The 21,319-nt window shown below is 32.0% G+C and overlaps 1 protein-coding gene and 1 long non-coding RNA gene across 2 annotated transcripts in view; one reads left to right on the top strand and one right to left on the bottom strand.

Annotated features, from left to right (window-relative positions):
* LOC143058052 (MAGUK p55 subfamily member 7-like) overlaps positions 1-12,309 on the bottom strand; it is a 30,486-nt gene extending 18,177 nt beyond the window's left edge. The window contains exons 1-3 of the mRNA XM_076231517.1: positions 12,222-12,309; positions 1,898-1,995; positions 1,543-1,661 (exon numbers count right to left, since the gene is read on the bottom strand). Coding sequence (XP_076087632.1) covers positions 1,543-1,661; positions 1,898-1,937 — 159 coding nt within the window. The 5' untranslated portion in view covers positions 1,938-1,995; positions 12,222-12,309. The remainder of the gene's footprint in view (positions 1-1,542; positions 1,662-1,897; positions 1,996-12,221) is intronic.
* A 5,722-nt stretch (positions 12,310-18,031) lies between these two features.
* LOC143058602 (uncharacterized) lies at positions 18,032-20,101 on the top strand. The gene is made up of 3 exons (XR_012973146.1): positions 18,032-18,264; positions 18,923-19,040; positions 19,558-20,101. It is a non-coding gene; the product is annotated as an uncharacterized LOC143058602 (long non-coding RNA).
* The last annotated feature ends 1,218 nt before the right edge of the window (positions 20,102-21,319 follow it).

The following is a 21,319-nucleotide window of genomic DNA, read 5'->3' as shown; positions in this document are numbered from 1 at the left end:
CCTATGTGTAAACGGTTGTGGATTTTGCTGTGTTAACAATTACAATTGAATAAAACCCTACAGAACATTTATTCTGATTAGGATGCATAACAAAAAGAATTTACACACTAGAGAACGAAAAAAAAGGACAAAAACAAAACAAATTAAAATTCCGCGAAATTCCAGTAATGATTTTTGCGCATTAATGTCATTTCAAAACATGACGTCATACGAATGAAAACGTCAAAACTGAAGGTTTTTCTATTGCTTTTACCTTCTAAACTCGGATACAATTGCATTTAAATAAAGTATTGAGGTAGGTGTTGCTTGTTTTCTGTTCTATTGCAATATTTGCACATTTACTGATTTCAGCAAGTCAACATGGCGGCTCCTTGGTTACAACATGTCAACAGTGAATTTGACGGTAGCTTACGATAAAAAATGCAAATCTAAAATTGCAAATGTTGGGTTTACTGAGAAGTAAAAAAAGTAATCACATTTTTTTCTAGCGGTTAGTTAAGAAATCATTCATGCAGGTTTATAAGATTTGTTTTACATTTATCGAACAGTGGGTAAAATAGAACAGCCACACACACGGTATATCTATCATCGCTTCAGTTTTTTAATGATCGTATTTGTCCTATTAGAATCGAAATAATTCATGGAAGCCATAGATTTGTTGTAAATTTACACATGCCCTGGGCCGTGATATTCGTTAATTTTATCCCTCGCTAACGCTCAGGATAAAATTCGAATATCACGGCCCAGGCCATGTGTAAATTTTAAACAAATCTATGGCTTCCATGAATTATTTCTTAAGTAACTAGAGGTCAAAAACTGAACTTTTGAAAATGTTTTTGGTAGTTCGTTTAATACCACTTTGTAATTTTCCCCATGTATGCAGCTTAACTTTGGTTCGATCGCTCTGGTGAGTAAAGTCTACATCAAAATTGTGTCCTTATCTTTGACACTAATTATAAGACAGCAACAAGAAATTTACTTTATCCTTCAACACCATACATCAAAACAAAGAACAGTGATTAATAGGTCTGGATCTTCTGATGATTCTTCGAGGACAAGAGAGATTTAATACTATAAGTTGATAATATAGTATTAGATACTGCGTGTTGATTGATTGCGAGAAATTAGAATCAAGCCTTAACAGAAACACAGAAGAGTGAATAAACCCATAAGACCAAAATTGAGTTTCGCAATGCATGACCAAATCTGTATATAGGCGGTGGTTATTTCAATTGACTGTCCTGTTAAATTGCTATTGGTAATAATGCCCGTTACCACGTTTGAATCAGGCAAACACAACCGAATGACATATATCCGTAGTTAAAAGTGCCACCTATATTCGATTTCAACTTTTTAAACATTAAAATATGTAAGTTAAGAGGTGTCGATCAAAATCATCATTATTTTGAAATGTAAAATATATACAATAAAATTTATAAAATGTATTAATAAAGCCAACATAAAATATAAAAAATATTTTAAGATTAAAATTGATTTTTCAACATGCAATTTAATCAAAAATACTCTCTCTCTTCTGCTCACCTTCATTATAACTTGTATATCTCTTCCTCTGAAGAACTTCCTTAGGAAAACAGCATCTTGTTGACTCTGACACAACTGAGTCTGTATTTGTGGTAAACACTGAATCAGTTCCTGTGTGTCTGAAAATAACATCAAATCTTGATTACTTCCTTGTTTATATTTATTGCCCTGCACTAGTGTAAGTCTTAAGAAAAATAAGAGCACAGGCGTTATAATGGCAATTTCCCCAGAATCAAAATTGCATTCAGAAAATAGATATTGAAAGAAACCACAAAAAAATAAAATGTCAACAAATCAATAATTATCATTGGTTGTATACAGGTGAGCGTATGTTTGATGCAAATAATAAAATTACCTGGGTCATTTAATAATCTGGACTTCAGCGGAAGATTCATTGGAATATTCTTGTGCTGCCATCTGCTTAAAGGTCAAACCAGCACATGCACACGTGGCCTGCAATTGCATGTTTAACAATTTTATATTTTTCAGCTATATGAAAAGATAATTTAAAACAGCTACAAACAAATGTCAAGGAAGAACCTTTGCCACTGTATACATTTGTATAAAAGTAAGATCATGTTTGGTGATGTTTTATGAATATGTATTGTCCAAACCAAACTTGGTGATGTTTTATGAATATGTATTGTCCAAACTAAACTTGGTGATTTTTCATTCAAATAAAATAAAACATGCAAAAACGACTGTATTAATATTCATATACTTTAACCAAGTATTGTCTGATCAATTTAAAACATATGCACGCCATCAAGTTACTATACTTCTATTATCCTGTTAAATTGCTGAAATCTAACCTTTATCTATAAACCATTATAAACAGAAAATGTAAAAAAATATTGTTATAACTAACATAGTAATTGTTATATTCTTGTGCTGCCATCTGCTTAAAGGTCAAACCAGCACATGCACACGTGGCCTGCAATTGCATGTTTAACAATTTTATATTTTTCAGCTATATGAAAAAATAAACAATGATGATATAAGTGGCCATTTCTTCCTATTTGTTCAATGGACATAAATAAAACTGCATTTGGATTTTAATAATAGTTTTTATAATTGTTATATCTTGAAACTTAAAAGATCTAGACGTACAAAATATGAACAATTATTTCATGAACTATATGAATGTATAGCTATTACAATGGTAATTGTGTCCCTAATTAAATTGTGTAACTTGAGAAATCGGTTACCATGGATTGTAGTCCATAGCTTAATAATCAGCATTGCAATCACGTCCAATACGTTGATTCCAAATCATTTATATTTGAGTTCAAGAGACGCAATAGTCATATTCCGAATGGAATGTATGGATCATATGTCAAGAACACAAATTAACCATGGCTTTTGGTTATAACATTGACAATATATAATCAGTAAAACGTCACATGATTATTTACTAGATAAATTCCCCTATGATTGAAACTTATTATGAGAATGTCAAACTAGATTATGTGAGTATATAACATCAAATTAGATAAGTAATAGTATGGCATAATACTTGTTCCATCTTATAGATATATTCCAAGTTCCGAAAATCGAGTATAACGTCACAGTACCCAAATTGCACCGAGTACCCAAATTACACATATTTAGCAAAAATAGCATCGGAAATTTTACCAGTTTTATTTAGAGAATAAACAAGTTGTATGTTTATGATCTGACATTATAAGCACGTCTTATGACATAGACAACTATATTAAATATAAACAAAACATTCACAGTATATATCAACATATTAATTGTTCACTGGAAAAGTAAAATGTATGGAAACGTCGTCATGGGACGTCTTCAAAAAAAATCTTTTAAAAATGAGTATATAGAGAATATCATATGTCTTTTTCAATATCGTATCCGTATCAACCCGAAACACCAATATAATCTGCTCGAGGGATTATATTGGTTGAGGGTTGATACGGTGTGTGATATTGAAAAAGCCATATCATATACACTTTATTATATACATTTTCCTCAAGAAGATGTTTTTTATGTGACATGACGTCATACAGATTAGGAATTTGATAAAGCTTTGCAACAGTGACTGCAACTGATGACGTGAGTCCATTACAGATTTAAGGTGTGATAAAGCTTTTGCAACCGTGCTGATATCGATATCATCACAGGTGGCTGATACAGCACGCTTGCCATTGATTGTATTACACATACAATTTATCTGTATTTACTACTAAGTATATAATAAATAGAATATATTAGTAGCATCAATTTCTTAAAACAGATAATGGTAAGTGTGGACTAATATAAAATTGTTCTTAATATTTAAAAAAATTAAAATAAAACGTCTGTTATTCGATTGTTTAGGATGTGAATTTCAGCATTGGTGCGATTTGGGTAATCCAGTCCTCATAACAGAATCATGATAGTTTGGAGGTCTAGCTGTTCGTAGCCATTTTTCTATGATTCAATATAGTTCAGAATTGGTGAAACCATATAGTAAATAATTATACATTTACAAAATGAACACACAGAATGGAAAGTTTTGTGTGAATCATTAATAAACGTAGGTTAAACCAGATGCTCCGCAGGGCGTAGCTTTATACGACCGCAGAGGTTGAACCCTGAACGGTTGGGGCAAGTATGGACACAACATTCAAGCTGGATTCAGCTCTAAATTTGGATTGTGATTAAATAGTTGACACAGCATAGGTTTCTGACACAGAATGAATGTGTTCTAATGAACTTAAAATTTTTGTTTTCTCTTAGAGCAATTCACTATGCTGTTGAATATTAATCCTCTCAAAAAAATGTTTGAAGAAATTTTCTTTTTTATTTATGAAATTTCAAATGAGAAAAATTGAACCCAATTTTTTTAATCACATCCCCCTTTCCCTTATTCCAAAACTAATCTCAATTAAAATTTCTAATGGAGTTTGCAACAATAACTACTCATTTAAATACATCATAAAATATTAAGATGTAAAAAAACTGCTTGTTATCACTGAATGGTATTATTTTAATTTATCAGTTGGTAGTAAAAAGTGAATATACATTGTATATTGTATATAACAAAGATTTAAGTTGATTCTGGACAAAGAAAGATAACTCCAATTAAAAAAAAATCTTGCTATTGCACAATATTTTGCAATTAGATATTTCTTGCTTACTATTCTGGACAAAGAAAGATAACTCTAATTAAAAAAAAATTTGCTATTTCACAATATTGTGCAATTAGATATTTCTTGCCATTGCGCAATACTGTGCAATTGAAAAGACTTGCTATTGCACAATACTTAATACAATAATTTTAGATCCTGATTTGGACCAACTTGAAAACTGGGCCCATAATAAAAAATCTAAGTACATTTTTGGATTCAGCATATCAAAGAACCCCAAGATTTCAATTTTTGTTAAAATCAGACTAAGTTTAATTTTGGACCCTTTGGACTTTAGTGTAGACCAATTTGAAAACAGGACCAAAAATGAAGAATCTACATACACAGTTAGATTTGGTATATCAAAGAACCCCATTTATTCAATTTTTGATGAAATCAAACAAAGTTTAATTTTGGACCCCGATTTGGACCAACTTGAAAACTGGGCCAATAATCAAGAATCTAAGTACATTTTTAGATTCAGCATATCAAAGAACCTAACTGATTCATTTTTTTGTCAAAATCAAACTAAGTTTCATTTTGGACCCTTTGGACCTTAATGTAGACCAATTTGAAAACGGGACCAAAAGTTAAGAATCTACATACAAAGTCATGACAGTTAGATTCGGCACATCAAAGAACCCCAATTATTCAATTTTGATGAAATCAAACAAAGTTTAATTTTGGACCCTTTGGGCCCCTTATTCTGTTGGGACCAAAACTCCCAAAATCAATACCAACCTTCCTTTTATGGTCATAAACCTTGTGTTTAAATTTCATAGATTTCTATTTACTTATACTAACGTTATGGTGCGAAAACCAAGAAAAATGCTTATTTGGGTCCCTTTTTGGCCCCTAATTCCTAAACTGTTGGGACCTAAACTCCCAAAATCAATACCAACCTTCCTTTTGTAGTCATTAACATTGTGTTTAAATTTCATTGATTTCTATTTACTTAAACTAAAGTTATTGTGCGAAAACCAAGAATAATGCTTATTTGGGCCCTTTTTTGGCCCCTAATTCCTAAACTGTTGAAACCAAAACTCCCAAAATCAATCCCAACCGTTCTTTTGTGGTCATAAACCTTGTGTCAAAATTTCATAGATTTTTATTAACTTAAACTAAAGTTATAGTGCGAAAACCAAGAAAATGCTTATTTGGGCCCTTTTTGGCCCCTAATTCCTAAAATGTTAGGACCAAAACTCCCAAAATCAATACCAACCTTCCTTTTGTGGTCATAAACCTTGTGTTAAAATTTCATAGATTTCCATTCACTTTTACTTAAGTTAGAGTGCGAAAACTAAAAGTATTCGGACGACGACGACGACGACGACGCCAACGTGATAGCAATATACGACGAAAATTTTTTCAAATTTTGCGGTCGTATAAAAAACTATCAAAATAAGTGCAATCTGGGTACCAGTACTCTAAATATCAGCACAACAATGTTAAATATACAAATTTTAAGAAGCAAATTTTTGTTCTTTCCTCGCCAGGATTCAAACGGATAATAATGGGATAGCCCTGGCAACACCGCCTGCACTGCGTCTGGCGCTCTAGACCACTCGGTCACCTAGATAAGATGACTGTGTGGTTGATTATAAATCTTATACTTGTGCATAAACATTAAAACAACACTATCTGCTGCAGTCAATATATGCCATTTTATCAATATACATATAGACATCAGCACTCCTTATATTTAAAAAAAAAAAACAATCACTTTCACATAAACTGGTAAGTCAGATTTGTATAACTACAAAAATTATGCAACATGCCTCTACGACCTCAACTTTGCGTTTGCATTTATATGAATCGGTTATTGCCAAATAACAAATATATTCAGGTATTCTGATTATTGAATCTTCATCTATGTCATCTCATTCAGTTATTTTCATCGGAGTCTGGGTGGCATTAAGAAGCCAATATTCAATCAATAATTATGTATATGTTGTAAAATAAAGAGTATCAAATGTGGTTTAATATTTTCCCATTATTCTATTGATGACCCTTAATGAGACTGGTATACAAATATCAATCATACAAGGACACTTTATAACAAGGCATATATTGTATTTACAGCACGAAAGTTGACCATATTGATATAGCATTAAATCATGTGAAGTTATTTGTTCCAGTAGTTAATAAATGATGCTGATATCTGTAACGAGGCAGGATTGGATATTTTATATAATCTTGAATGTTGTAATGATTGACTGCTAAACATTACATTCATAGTATTCTGATATGCTTTCAATATGTTATCAAAACAGTTTTAAACAGGTTCTAGGCATTTTATATCAGAAAATATGCAAATAGGGTAAGCTGGCAATAATTAAAGTCTTGCTTTTAAATTCTTTTAAAAATTGAAACAGGGGACGGGGTATAAATCGTTCAGAAGAAAAAAACTAAAGCCCTATATTTTGACCTTTGGAAAAAATTGTACTGCATATGAACATTCAATTCTAGGATAAGATTGTTTTCAAAACTTCATAGCAAAAGTGGTACAGTTTTAGCCGTAGGGAGTTCCTATGGGAAATTGCATTGTCAATATTTACAGAAATGCAACCTATAGACCATATGTTAACCTCTAGACGGTATAAACATGTGTCTGTTGTTAAAGATCATATGTTAACCTCTAGTCGGTTTAGACATGTATCTATTGTTAAAGACCATATGTTAACCTCTAAACGGTATAAACATGTATCTGTTGTTAAATACCATATGTTAACCTCTAGACGGTATAAACATGTATCGGTTGTTAAAAATCATATGTTAACCTCTAGACGGTATAAACATGTATCTGTTGTTAAATACCATATGTTAACCCCTAGACGGTATAAACATGTATCTGTTGTTAAATACCATATGTTAACCTCTAGACGGTATAAACATGTATCTGTTGTTAAAGATCATATGTTAACCTCTAGACGGTATAAACATGTATCTGTTATTAAAGATCATATGTTAACCTCTAGACGGTATAAACATGTATCTGTTGTTAAAGACCATATGTTAACCTCTACACGGTATAAACATGTATCTGTTGTTAAATACCATATGTTAACCTCTAGACGGTATAAACATGTATCGGTTGTTAAAAATCATATGTTAACCTCTAGACGGTATAAACATGTATCTGTTGTTAAATACCATATGTTAACCCCTAGACGGTATAAACATGTATCTGTTGTTAAATACCATATGTTAACCTCTAGACGGTATAAACATATATCTATTGTTAAAGATCATATGTTAACCTCTAGACGGTATAAACATGTATCTGCTGTTACAGATCATATGTTAACCTCTAGACGGTATAAACATTATCTATTGTTAAAGATCATATGTTAACCTCTAGACAGTATAAACATGTATCTGTTAGTAAAGACCATATGTTAACCTCTAGACGGTATAAACATGTATCTGTTGCAAAAGACAATATGTTGAACTCTAGACGGTATAAACATGCATCTGTTGTTAAAGACCATATGTTAACCTCTAGACGGTATAAACATGTATATGTTGTAAAAGATCATATGTTAACCTTTAGACGGTATAAACATGTATCTATTGTTAAAGACCATATGTTAACCTCTAGACGGTACAGACATGCATCTGTTGTTAAAGACCATATGTTAACCTCTAAACAGTATAAACATGTATCTGTTGTTAAAGACCATACGTACCTCTAGATGGTATAAACTTGTATCTATTGTTAAAGACCATATGTTAACCTTTAGACGGTATAAACATGTATCTGTTGTTAAATACCATATGTTAACCTCTAGACGGTATAAACATGTATCTGTTGTTAAATACCATATGTTAACCTCTAGACGGTATAAACATGTATCTGTTGTTAAAAACCATATGTTAACCTCTAAACGGTATAAACATGTATCTATTGTTAAAGACCATATGTTACCCTCTAGACGGTATAAATATGTATCTGTTGTTAAAGACCATATATTAACCTCTAGACGGTATAAACATGTATCTGTTGTTAAAGACCATATATTAACCTCTAGACGGTATAAACATGTATCTGTTGTTAAAGACCATATGTTGGCAATATTGAAAAAGTGAAGAGGGTAACAGATGACAGAATGAGAAAACATCGATGAAAACTTATGCCGTTTTATAAACGGGGATAGAGATAAAACCACGCTGGATTGAAAACATATGCATTCCAGTGTGCTGTATTTTACATCTAAAATTGTTTTACATTTAAGTTTAATCGTCATATATTGGTTGACTCCTTCAAATTCATATACGTTCAAATATATAATGTTCATTATGTCACAAATGAGTACATGATTTATCAAAGTAAATTTGGTATGATGCTAACTTAAAATCATAAAATAAATATTGAGATTCACTGGCAACTCAATATGACCTGTTGAAAAGTTGGTGCTAACTTCTATGAGATATTCAACGGGTACAGAAAAAGTCATTACAAATTGTTCAATTAAATATCTGTGTAACACTTTGCCATAAAAGTATCATTACCTAATCACCAGGAAAATCGACGCCTGAATCACAATTCATACAAACTGATGGTATTGATGGTTCCCAAAGGACATATCAAATTGTCGATAAATTGGATGATAAAATAAAATACAATTATTTTGTCAGAAACTATTGTCCACCAGATAAACGAGGAGCTCCATTCTGATGCCATTAGCTTTTATATTTATTGAAACTTTCTCTAATTGCAGCCTGCGGTTGATTTGTTTTTAAAGAGAAATCATATTTGCATGAGTTGTAGTTTCACATGTTGCAGAGATCAAGACTAATTGATAATATTTTACTCAATCATTATGTTTACCGAATATGACTTTACGAAGAAATAAACATATTCATCAACTGAATACTTTATGGACGACATCAAAAGATCGATGTAGGATAAAAAACTTAAATCAAATAGTTTGGGGGGGGGGGGGGGTCAACATGGCTCCAAGTTTTGTTAATCCAAAATCGATTTTACATATATCCATATAGGTAAATCAATTTTTCCCAGATTAAGTAAAGAGGGGGGTGGGAGGTCAGTGAAAAAACTATGTGAATTAAGTTATTTATCCTACATTGAACTTTTGATGTCGACCCTTAGTATTCAATTTTAGCCTGTCATATTGAAGATATCAAAGATCAAAACATAGATATCGTTTCCAGGAGAGCAAGTCTAAAAAGCTGGTGCATGCATGATTCGCCGTTCTACTTTTAAAAGCAACAATATACATTTATTTCCCGTTCCTGAGGGAGATATGAAGATTTGTTCACCCAAGAATATTCATATTTCACGAGGGCTCTGCCCGAGGGAAATGTGATTTTTCGAGGGTGAACAAATCTTCATATCTCTCGAAGCTTAGGGAAATGAATGTTTTATTCCACTGCCTATGCTTCGTTTACTTACTGAATATATTATATTAATTTGTATACGTTTGTTTTCTTATCTGCTTGTTTGAATAGCTAAACACGACATAAACAGTGCGGATCAAAAGTAAATTAATAGTCTTTTTATTTTAACGCTTGAATTCTTTTTTGTCTTACACTTAGAAGATTACTCAAAGTCTACAAAACATGAACAAAATTACTCTGAAGTCACAAGTCCTATTGAAGATGACTTGTTCTGAACCAACTGCTTCTGATACTGAAACTCTAGCCCTTGGGGCCTCTGGTACTATCTTTGAAACGAAAACCCCAGTTTGTACTGTTTGTTTAAAAAAAATCTTAACTAAAGGATGACATAGTCATGAAGAAAAACAATTGTAAGGTACGCTCTTTATCTAATGACGATCCATTTAACTAGAATTTCCAATTAAGGAGAGATATCGTTGATAATGACAGTAATATTGCGTGTTTTTGGTGGTCTTTTCCGGTTAAACATTAAGCATAATGGGTAAATTTACTGATATTAATCGGAAACGGACGATTTAACTGAGAATAACTCTTAAACATGTTATAAGAAAATAAAAGTCCATTTTACATATCTTATTGGCCTTCTGACTATTTAAAAGTGTTAAGTCCTGTTCATATCTGCAACTTACCACTCCCACAAATTTATGTTTTTTCTCAAAAGTAATATTTGTTTAATGTTACTTTTCTTTCTTAAATTACAGAAATTACATTGCATTGAAATTACGATTCCAAAGTTTATCGCAGAAATGCACAGAACTAATCCAAGCTTAAAAGACAAATCATCATTGATTCGTGAACAAATGTGAAAACTAATTGACTACAAACACATCGTATCTAATCAGTGTGAAAATGACAGTTGAATGCGTTCTTATTTGCGCTTATAGAGAAAAAAGATCGAACAATAATTCAAAAGTGCTTTTATCCTTTTTCCACTCATTAAAAGCAGGTATATATATATATATTGATATACTGTTCCCAGTTAAAATTAAACCAATCATTTATATACATTTTAATAAAATTGCCATTTCATGGAAAAGTGAGATTTTCTGAATTATAGATTAGTGCATGTCAAATGAAAGAGATCTGTTGAAACATGTTTTATCTTTTTCCACTCATTAATTTACCCAGCTCTATCATGCAATTGCTTTGTCAAAACTAGATGTCTGCTCTTTAAATACTTAGTTTATAATTTGTTTACTCATTATTTATCTTTTTTTTAATGTATGACTTCATAACCTCAGTGGAATACACGTGCTTTTCACAGTAAGGCCTTTGCTGAAAATTTATTTCGAATGATAAAAATAAACATACAATAGGGAACTTTTTCTATATTGTTTATATCTGCAGTATACTTGTTTTTGTACTACCAAACATTTGGGAACCAGTGCGCTCTAAAATGCAATTGAAGGTATGTTAATTTTTTTCAGCACAATTTAGGATAAGGTTTGGTTTGACTGTCACTTTATTTAAACTTTAGACAACGTAGCCATAAGTTCATCCCATATCTGCAGAAAGTCTAAAAGACAATTATGTCGACGGTAAATAATGTACATCCACTAATTAACTCGGCAGTTAAACACAAATAGGGTACTAAAACAAGAAGAGGATCGTGTCGACAAATATTTCGACTGTTCAAACAGCCTTCGTCAGTGACAATGTTGTTATCAAATTTAACACAATAATTTACTTTATATATATAGGCTACTTTATATATAGATAATCATAATTGTACAGGAGACTTTTGCACATTGATCAGAATCATCGTGGTCTATCATATATGCCAATATATGTTTCACCAAAATTTGATGTTCTATGAATTTATATTTTAATTCAAATGAAGGAAGTCTAGCTATGATATGAATTTGTGATGGTTTTATTGACAGCAATAATATTATTTTTTTTTATTAGTACTGGTATTTTTTAATTGTTACACCCTAATTTACCGTCACATTTTAAGCTTAATAACCTAATACCCGCAGTGATTGGCACACATTCCAAATTAAATAATTATACCAGATGAGATATAATCATCGGGTGTAAATTTAAATTGAACCATGGAAGTAATATTGAACATAGGATAAATCAAAATCTATCTCCGCCGTTTAATTTTTAGAATGTAGTTGAATTCATTACCTTTTATTGTCCAGCTTGCTCCGACTCTTTCAGATGTTATACCATGTAAACGTCCATCTTTTTTCAACACGCGCAGTAGCCGTCGTCTGCAGTCAGTCGGCAGACTCAGTATCGTATACAACATCAATATTGGATCGATAGAAACAAATAATGCAGTTTGTGCAAATTTCCTTCTGTATTTGACATTCGGCTTCAAGCTTTGAGAAAGCAATTAATTTCTTTTTGTATCGTAAATGTGACATGGCACATCAAAATGTCAGCAGTGTTGTTATTCGAGTTATTGTCTTATTTTCTCGACTGATATTCGTCTTGAATGGAACAAACCCAACTGTAAAATAAAATGTTTAATGCTTTGTATATCTGTGTATTTTTACAGTTGCTTTTGTATTTCAAGAATGTGTTTACCTTATACTTTATTGAGATTATGACTATCATTTCAGCACCTATGTCTCTTGTTTCGTAAGACTTTCAAAGTATCATCGTACAATATTGATTATAACCATTTAACCTTCATTCTTCACAATTATTGATACAATCAAATAGTTCTGGTATAAATTGGTAACTGGTCATAAATATGTAAGAAGTGGAATGAATGAATCAAGGCAACGAATGGCCGGGTTGCAAAGAATGAATATAGTTTATAATGAATTGGGATATATATGAAATCAACTCCATGAAAGTGCAAACATTTCCTTATACTATTTGGGGTGCCCATATTCAATATGTGTGCAATCTGTCCAGTAGCAAGAGATAATTATCCAAATCATGTTTGATATGAAAAAATTAAGATGTGGTATAAATGATTGCCAATGAGACAACTCTCCACCAGAGAACAAATGAGGTAGAAGTCTTAAGTCAGAAATATAGGAGTGAAATTAATGAAACCTTTCCAAAATAGCAGGCACGAAGCTTTGTTGTGCATGCAATCGTTTGATTAAGTTTCGTGGATCCGAGTTAAAATCTTGAAGGAGGATTCGCATAGTTTTCCACCACCCTACCGACATCACCATACTTTATCATTGAAGAATTATATATTTCATTTTACTTCCATGGTCCGGTTGAATTGTGTAACGCATTCGAAATTATGAATATTCCGTCAGAATGCTGTTATATATAATCCCCAAAATTTTTGTTTTCTTTTCATTTAGATAAATATCCACTGACCATCGAATATAAGTAAGTGAAACGGTTCGCGACTGACCCCCTACGTAAAGAAATCTTATCGAGAAAATACATGTATGTAACGTAAGCAAATGATCTATTAATTCAATATGTTCCTTCTGTCGTAACTACATGCAGTCCCTTTTCAAGAATGTGACCTTCCAAATTAGACTTTTTAGCGGGTTTGTTCTAACATGAGCAACACGACAAATTCCACTTGGGAAGATAGATCGCAGTACTCTTCCGGATCACCTGTGATCACCCCTTGTTTTGGCGGGGTTCGTGTTTCTTAGTCTTTAGTTCTCTATGTTGTGTTTTGTTTACTTCTGTTTGTCTTTTTCTTCATTTTTAGTCATGGCGTTGTCAGTTTATCTGGATTTCGATCGGTCCTCTTTCAAAACTACAAACGGCAGATTATTCATCGAAATTTCAGACAAGTAAACAATAAACAAACATGATTTTTTTCAAATTTTTAATGTATAAAAATAGTTCTTATTATATTGGTTTAGTTTAATCAGAAACATTGCAAACATTTGTCACTTCGAATCGTGAAAGATCGGGTACCGCATTTTGATGATCGTGAAATGGAGTGATAAAAACCTGTTGCCGATTACTTATGCTTTAAACAAATTATATTTACATTTGTAATTGTTGTACGATTGGATGTGTGTGATTTATTCCGCTTCATACTTGTTTGTGAATAAGGCTGTGATGGTCCAGTGCCATTTATAGATGGTTTATGTTCCGTGATATTGTTAAATTGGCGAGCAACCGAAAACAAACATAATTGTTTAACATGGCTATATCTGGGATCCAACAGCCAAAACTGTGTAAACATCGAAGACATAGCACACAACTGAATACAACGTTCATCACGCTAACAAAAATGTTTTCTAAAAAAGTTCATGGGGTGCCCGACTTTCAAATTGGTGTCCATGACTTTCAAGAACTTGTGCGCAATACTATGAAACTTGTGCTTATCTGTTTGAAAAGTCATTATCACCAGTTTGAGGTGTGTGTACAAGTTTAATAGTCGTGTGCATAAGCTTGAAAGTCGTGGGCACCACTCCAGTTTTTTGAAAAATTTGCACACAAGTTATTAAAGATCCTGCACATGATTTTTCAAACTTGATCTTAAATCATGGTTGTGTTCTAGTCAAATATAATATAGACTTAATGTGATTTCATTTTAATAACGTTACTTGCTTAATTTTGTGATCATTTTCTAATACCTAATATATATTAATAGATGAGGTGATTTTTTTTTTAAACAAAATGAATAAATTAATTTTTAACTATAGCTAACAAGAGCTTTTTCTCTTATTAAAGGTTGGTATGAGTCTAATATGCAAATTCCATAATTTCATGTTAATACAGGTCTGACTAATAAATCAAATTATCTGAAAGCAACTTTGATTGGCACATTACTTATAGCTCTAACTTAAAAATATAGAGCTAACATAATCAAACTGACATTGTCAGCTAGATAATCAATGTTATATTTAAGATCTCTTTTTCTACTGAGAACAGACCAAAGAAATGTAATGTCTAAAACATGACCATGAACTGATTTTATATTGGACAAATGTATTTTTTGCTTTTTAGTGTTTTTCTTCATTGAAATATCAGATGATTTTGCTCATGAAATTTCAAAATTGACAAAATTAGATAGAGAATAAATGGGAACTGTGTCAATGGGACGCAGATGATGCCCCCACTTGCATAACATAAAAAGCTATAAAGGGGCATAACTCTAGAATATTAAAAGTGACACTACCCAAATTTGTACTTGAATTTCCACATTCATTTGTATTTTGTGTATAAGTTTCATAAGAGTTGGTTGAGGCTAACTAAAGTAAGAGAACAGAAACGCAAAATTCAACATTTTTCCCATTTGTATTGAGCTAACTCTAGAACGATTGAAGTGACAATACCAAAATTCAAACTTGATCATACTATAATTTGTGGTAATAGTAAGCATTTTGTATAAGTTTAATAACATTTGGTTGAAGCAAATTTAAATCAGAGAATGGAAACTAAAAATTCAGCAATTTTTCCCATTTGTAAAGGGCAAAACTATAGAACTGTTAAAGTGACAAAACCAAAATTCAAACTTGATCTGTATTTTGTGGTTATAAGCATTGTGTATATGTTTCAAAACATTTGGTTGAGGCAAAACTAAAGTTAAACCATTTAAACAGAAAGTCTGATGTCAAGACAGACAAGGTTAAAACTTAACCATGTTAAGGGCATACGATACAGTTTTTATCCGATATTGAAATTTTGTTGAAAATTTCCATATAGGCAATTTTTTACCTGATTAAATCAAATATGTAATACAAAAATACCTTCATGTGCTAATTTTCTAGTAAAATGAAGTTGAAATTACAGATATTTCTTCAAAATTCAGATTTGTGGACATAATTTTCCTTGTGATAAAAATACATTTTTTTTGTTTTAAAAGATAAACACAAACTGTTTTTTGATAAATTACATGTAATTGTATAAATTTCTGTTTTATATAAAATTTAATGTTCTATAAATTTGTACATTTTCTTTTAACAAATAACTCATATTTATCAAATGTTCATGACTGCAGGAAAAAAACATCATTTTTTGCTGTATATTTTTCAAATTAAAAAAAAATGCACTCTTTACATTTTCATGAAAATGGTACACATAATCTTCTTATATAATCAAACCAAATGTCATTTTAAAAAAGAGGGGTCCATGAACTGGTTTTCAAGTAATTTTGGTTCGAATGATAACCAACTGCTCCGCAGGGCACAGCTTTATACGACCGCAGAGTTCTAACCCTGAACAGTTGTATGGACACAACATTCAAGCTCTAATTCCTCAACTGTTGAGACCAGAACTTCCAACATCGATCCAAACCTTCCTTTTGTGGTCATAAACCTTGTTTTTAAATTTCATAGATTTCTATTTACCTAAACTAAAGTTATAGTGCGAAAACCAATGTGTCTTTGGACGATAACGATGACAACAACGACGACGCCAACGTCATACCAATATACGACTAAAAATCAGTGGAAAGCTGCATCTTTTTTCGATAAGTCACTGTTTGACGTCGTGAAAATAACAATTTACGTTAGCAACGTCATTACCTCCCCTGTAACTGTATCATATGCCCTTAATGCCCCCTCTGCTACAGCATACTAAGGATGTTCTAATCCCAGGCAGATAACCTTAGCCATATTGGGCACAACTTTTTGAAACTTTTGGTCCTCAATGCTCTTCAACTTTCTACTTGTTTTTGCTTTCAAACTTTTTTGATCTGGGCATATTTAACATTGCCATAAAAGGGTGAGGTTTGGCTAGCCAGAAAACCCAGTTCAACACACCATTACTTTTTTTAAATGTCCTGTATCAAGTCAGGAAAATGGCCAACTGGCCCATTTTTATATTATAGCTCGTTTCTGTGTGTGCTACTTTTTAATGTTGTGTTTCTGTTGAGTTGTAGTTCTCCACTTATATTTGATGTGTTTCCCTCATTTAGTTTGTAATTGTTTTTTTCTCAATCGATTTATGAATTTCGAACAGCGGTACACTACTGTTGCCTTTATTTAGGGCAAAAGCACTTAAAATTGATCCCATCCTTCCTTTTGTGGTGAGGAACCTTGTGGTACAAGTTCATAGAGATCCTTATATACTAATACTCAAGTGATTGTCTGGAAATTTGTTAATTCACAAGCCTTTCTAGTTTAAATTAGTATATCTTTCAGAGTACATACATGAAATGCATAAACAAAAGTTGTATTCCGTATCTGAGATGGGAATTCTCTTTTTTTAAATACTGTAGGTCAATGAGGGAAATACTTCCAGTAAGCAGTATCAAATAGTGCTGTCAATACATGTAATACAAAACATTGACTACAAGCCCAGAATGGAAAAATAAGAAAAATATCCTCCAACAATTCCAAAATAGCAAGTGCACAACTTCATCATATGTAGTACAATCTAAAATCTTCTTGTGAATTTTCTAGGGGTCTGGGTTGAAAACTGAAGAAGAAGTTGATTACTACACAGTTTTCCCTGCCTACCTGCTTGACATCACCATTGTATCAGGTCAATTAAGGTGGTTATGGAATTTGTTCAACACGTCCAAAATTATCTTATTAACAATACCATACAGCTGACTTCAGCTATAAACAAGAGGCTGTCACAACGACAGCAAACCGGATTTATTAACATTTATTTGTGTCCTGGCACACTGCAAATATTGCAGACGCCTGACGCGTCTGGACGCGTTCCAATTTTAAACACAATATGTTCAGTTATTAACATTAGTGTTCCACATTGAACGCCAGCGTTAAAGAATATAACACATTGTGTTCAGTCTTTTAACGCACATATTCAAGACAAGTGTTCTAAATTGAACACTAAAAATGTTCTTATATTGTAATGGGGAGTGAAAAAAAAATTCATCATTTCAGAGTCAAACAGACGATGAATAAGGGTGATTCGTACTATGATTTGACGATAAATGTATTTTAGCTGTATCGGCATATAAGCAAATTATAGTTTGGTAAAAAAAAAATGAAACATTTTACAAGAGCGTATTTATAAGCGTGCAAATGATTGATTTTTAATATGAATCTTTTTCTAAACGACTTAAGTTCTTAAGGTATTTTTTTTTAACAATGTAAATGCGTAAATGCTCATGAAAACGTTGCTCTTGTAAAAGCGTTCTGGTGTCGAACATGATGCGTTCAAATTTACCATTTTCCCTGAACGCCATGTGTTCCAAACATATCCGCGTACATAACAGCGCGTGACGTATTAATGTACCGGAAGTTTGGTTTTTGATCGTGATTGAAGAAGCTTCACTGAAGAAAATTAACAACAAAACTTGATATAATAGGTATGTTTATCTATATTTATCTACACATGACGAACATAAAAAATATTTTTTTTAGTCATGAAATCAACAAATGTCTACTTGGACAGGACACACTGAAGTATAAATGGAAGAACATTTTGTTCGAACATAAAACTGCCCCCTCCACTTCCACTTAACTGTGCTGTCATAATTCGATTAAAAAAGTAGCGGTTCTTTGAGAGATTACATTCAAATTATCATGTTTAAAAAAAAATTAACCTCTGTAAATTTATACGTAAATGTTAAATGATATCGTTGCTATTGTAAATGTGTTCTGGTCTCGAAGATGATGCGTTCAAGCTAATCGTTTTCTCCGAACGCCATGTATTCCTAACACGACTCAAACATTGTGTATAGAAAGCATTAAGAAGATCAAACGATCATCTACACTTTTGAGGATGTACATTTTTTAATTATATAAAACCAATGCATAAGGATTTGTTCACAAATGCAAAAACTGTCATGACATTGCAATGTCAAGACAGAAGTTTGTAAAAAAAGGCATACTGCAACACTAATTTTAAATTTCTCATGTATATGTTATTTATAATAGTTTTGTAATTAGTAATTCATTTAGCAAATGTCCACCCTTGTGCACTGCATTCATGTATTGTAATGTATTCCTATGTTACTTTTATAGGGTACAAACCCAACTATACTGTACTTAAGGGTAATTGTTCGTGCATACCTCGAGAATAAAGAGAACATGTTGCAGTTCAAGAGATGACTACTTATCCTGCACCATAAAAGTACTATATGTAAGTTTAAGAATTTTGAATAGGAGTGCATGTCCATTGACTTCTTACAAGTGTTGTTATTGCAGATTTATCAATAAAATGTGCACCATTCACTTGTTTACATTAATCAGAAAGCTATTTGAGCTAAATTTGATGCAATTACATCATCCGTCAATTATCCGTATACAGATCATAAGTGAAAAAATTACTAAATATCTTTCAAAATAAAGGCAAATGGTAATTAGTTTCTTGAAATGTTAGCAGTTAATTTAGTGACAAGTCTAAGTTGACGATAAAGTTTTGCCTAAAAAACACAATAGCACTTGCTGGACACTTTCTATCATTTTTTTAAAAAGATAAAGAACACGAGAGCACATTTGACCACTCAATTACCACTCATTGGCAAATGCACCTTATCTTATAATGCTGACAAGTATAATGGAATTACAAAAACGAAATAAGATTTTCTAATATTCTTAAGGAATGTCGACATGATGAATAATTTGTTTACTCATACACTTCATATTTCACATTTTAGAACTTACGGTTGATGGATAACAAGGTTAAAGAATAATTATAACCCAAGGAGACGAATCCTCTAAAAATGGAAGCTCAAAATCAGTTGTAAACGACTCAAATCATGTTTAAAAGTGTCCAAGAAAGCAGTGTTACATGGACACCGACTCGACTACTAGCATCATATACACAGGGTATTTTATGTTTGATATTGACTATCTGAGTGCTATGCAGCCAGTGGATTATGGAACATTTTGGTGATAAAAGAGTCAGTGGCATCAGTATTTTGTAAAGAAATTCAGAACAGTTCTTGACTTAGGAAGTTGCAAACGATGAGTTAAACATAAGACACTTGACTTTGTTGTAACATAATAATTTTAAATATCTGACGAACATTTTGTTTATGAGTAAATATTTTGACACATTTTGCAAATTACAAATGTTATATTTCTAACTTGTCTAACTTGTCATTTTAAAGTTGCTTCAATATTTCACATTTTATTGTACTTTTTTTTTTTAAATGTTGCCTTTTTTAATCAATTAAAGACGTTTTTAATCAATTAAAATATTTGTTTTACAAGACCACAATAATGTTTCAGAGAATATAACACTTTTTCTGGAACATGTAAAATTGTGTTCCAGTAATATACACTATGTGTTCTGGATATTAACACATATTTCTGGAACACAGTCCGAGCGTTCCAGAAGTGTTACAAGACTTAGAACGCGTAACGGCATACAATTTTGCTCACAAGGACATGTTCCAGATTCAAACACTAGGCGTTCAAGAAGTACACGCTATCCGTTCAAGAATAACACATAGCGTTCGAAAGATGCACACATGATGTTAAAAACTGGAACACGAAAGTTAATATCTAGAACACTGTTACGCGTTCCAGATTCAAACACTAGGTGTTCAAGGAGTACACACTATCCGTTCAAAAATAACACACATAGCGTTCGAAAGATGCACACATAATGTTAAAAACTGGAACACCAATGTTAATATTGAGAACACCGTTACGCGTTCCAGAAGTGTTACAAAAGGGCGTTCAAAAAGTGTTCAGATTCTAACACTTTTATTTACAGTGCAATATCACAAGAACCATTACTGATGAATGGTGAAAGTGAAAATCGTCAATATCAAATTTGACCTCCATTTTGTCATCAGTATCAACATATTAAAATTTGAAAGCTTAGATTGAATGGTTCATGGGTAAATGCAACAACGTGAATGGAAACGACATTTTACGATCTTTCAAGAACCATAACTCCTGAACGGTAAAAGTCAAAATCGTCATTATTGAACTTGACCTCTATTTTGTCATCAGTAACAACATATTAAAATTTCAAAAGCTTTGGTTGAATGGTTCATGAGAAAATGCACGGACACGACGGGAAACACCATTTTCAATCTTTCAAGAACCATAACTCCTGAACGGTAAAAGTCAAAATCGTCATTATTGAACTTGACCTCCATTTTGTCATCAGTAACAGCATATTAAAATTTCGGAAGCTTTGGTAGAACTAGAACACACCCGTGATATCACGGGTCAGTGACTGAATCAAAGTATATAACTATGCGCAAGCCTTATTTTATATTAGTATTGTCATCTGATAAAGTCATGCCGATTATAAGATACACAGTTTTTCTCTGCTTTCAAGTCTTTCTGTTTGAACCCGTCGAACTGAAACAATAATATTAAATATTTGGAAAACAAAAGGTCCTGGAATGGAGTATTTTTTAATCAACAGCATTGTCCTATATAAGTTATAAATAAAGT

Source organism: Mytilus galloprovincialis, chromosome 14 (assembly GCF_965363235.1).
Source record: "Mytilus galloprovincialis chromosome 14, xbMytGall1.hap1.1, whole genome shotgun sequence".
NCBI lineage: Eukaryota > Metazoa > Mollusca > Bivalvia > Mytilida > Mytilidae > Mytilus > Mytilus galloprovincialis.
This window is presented reverse-complemented; position numbering and strand designations above follow the sequence as displayed.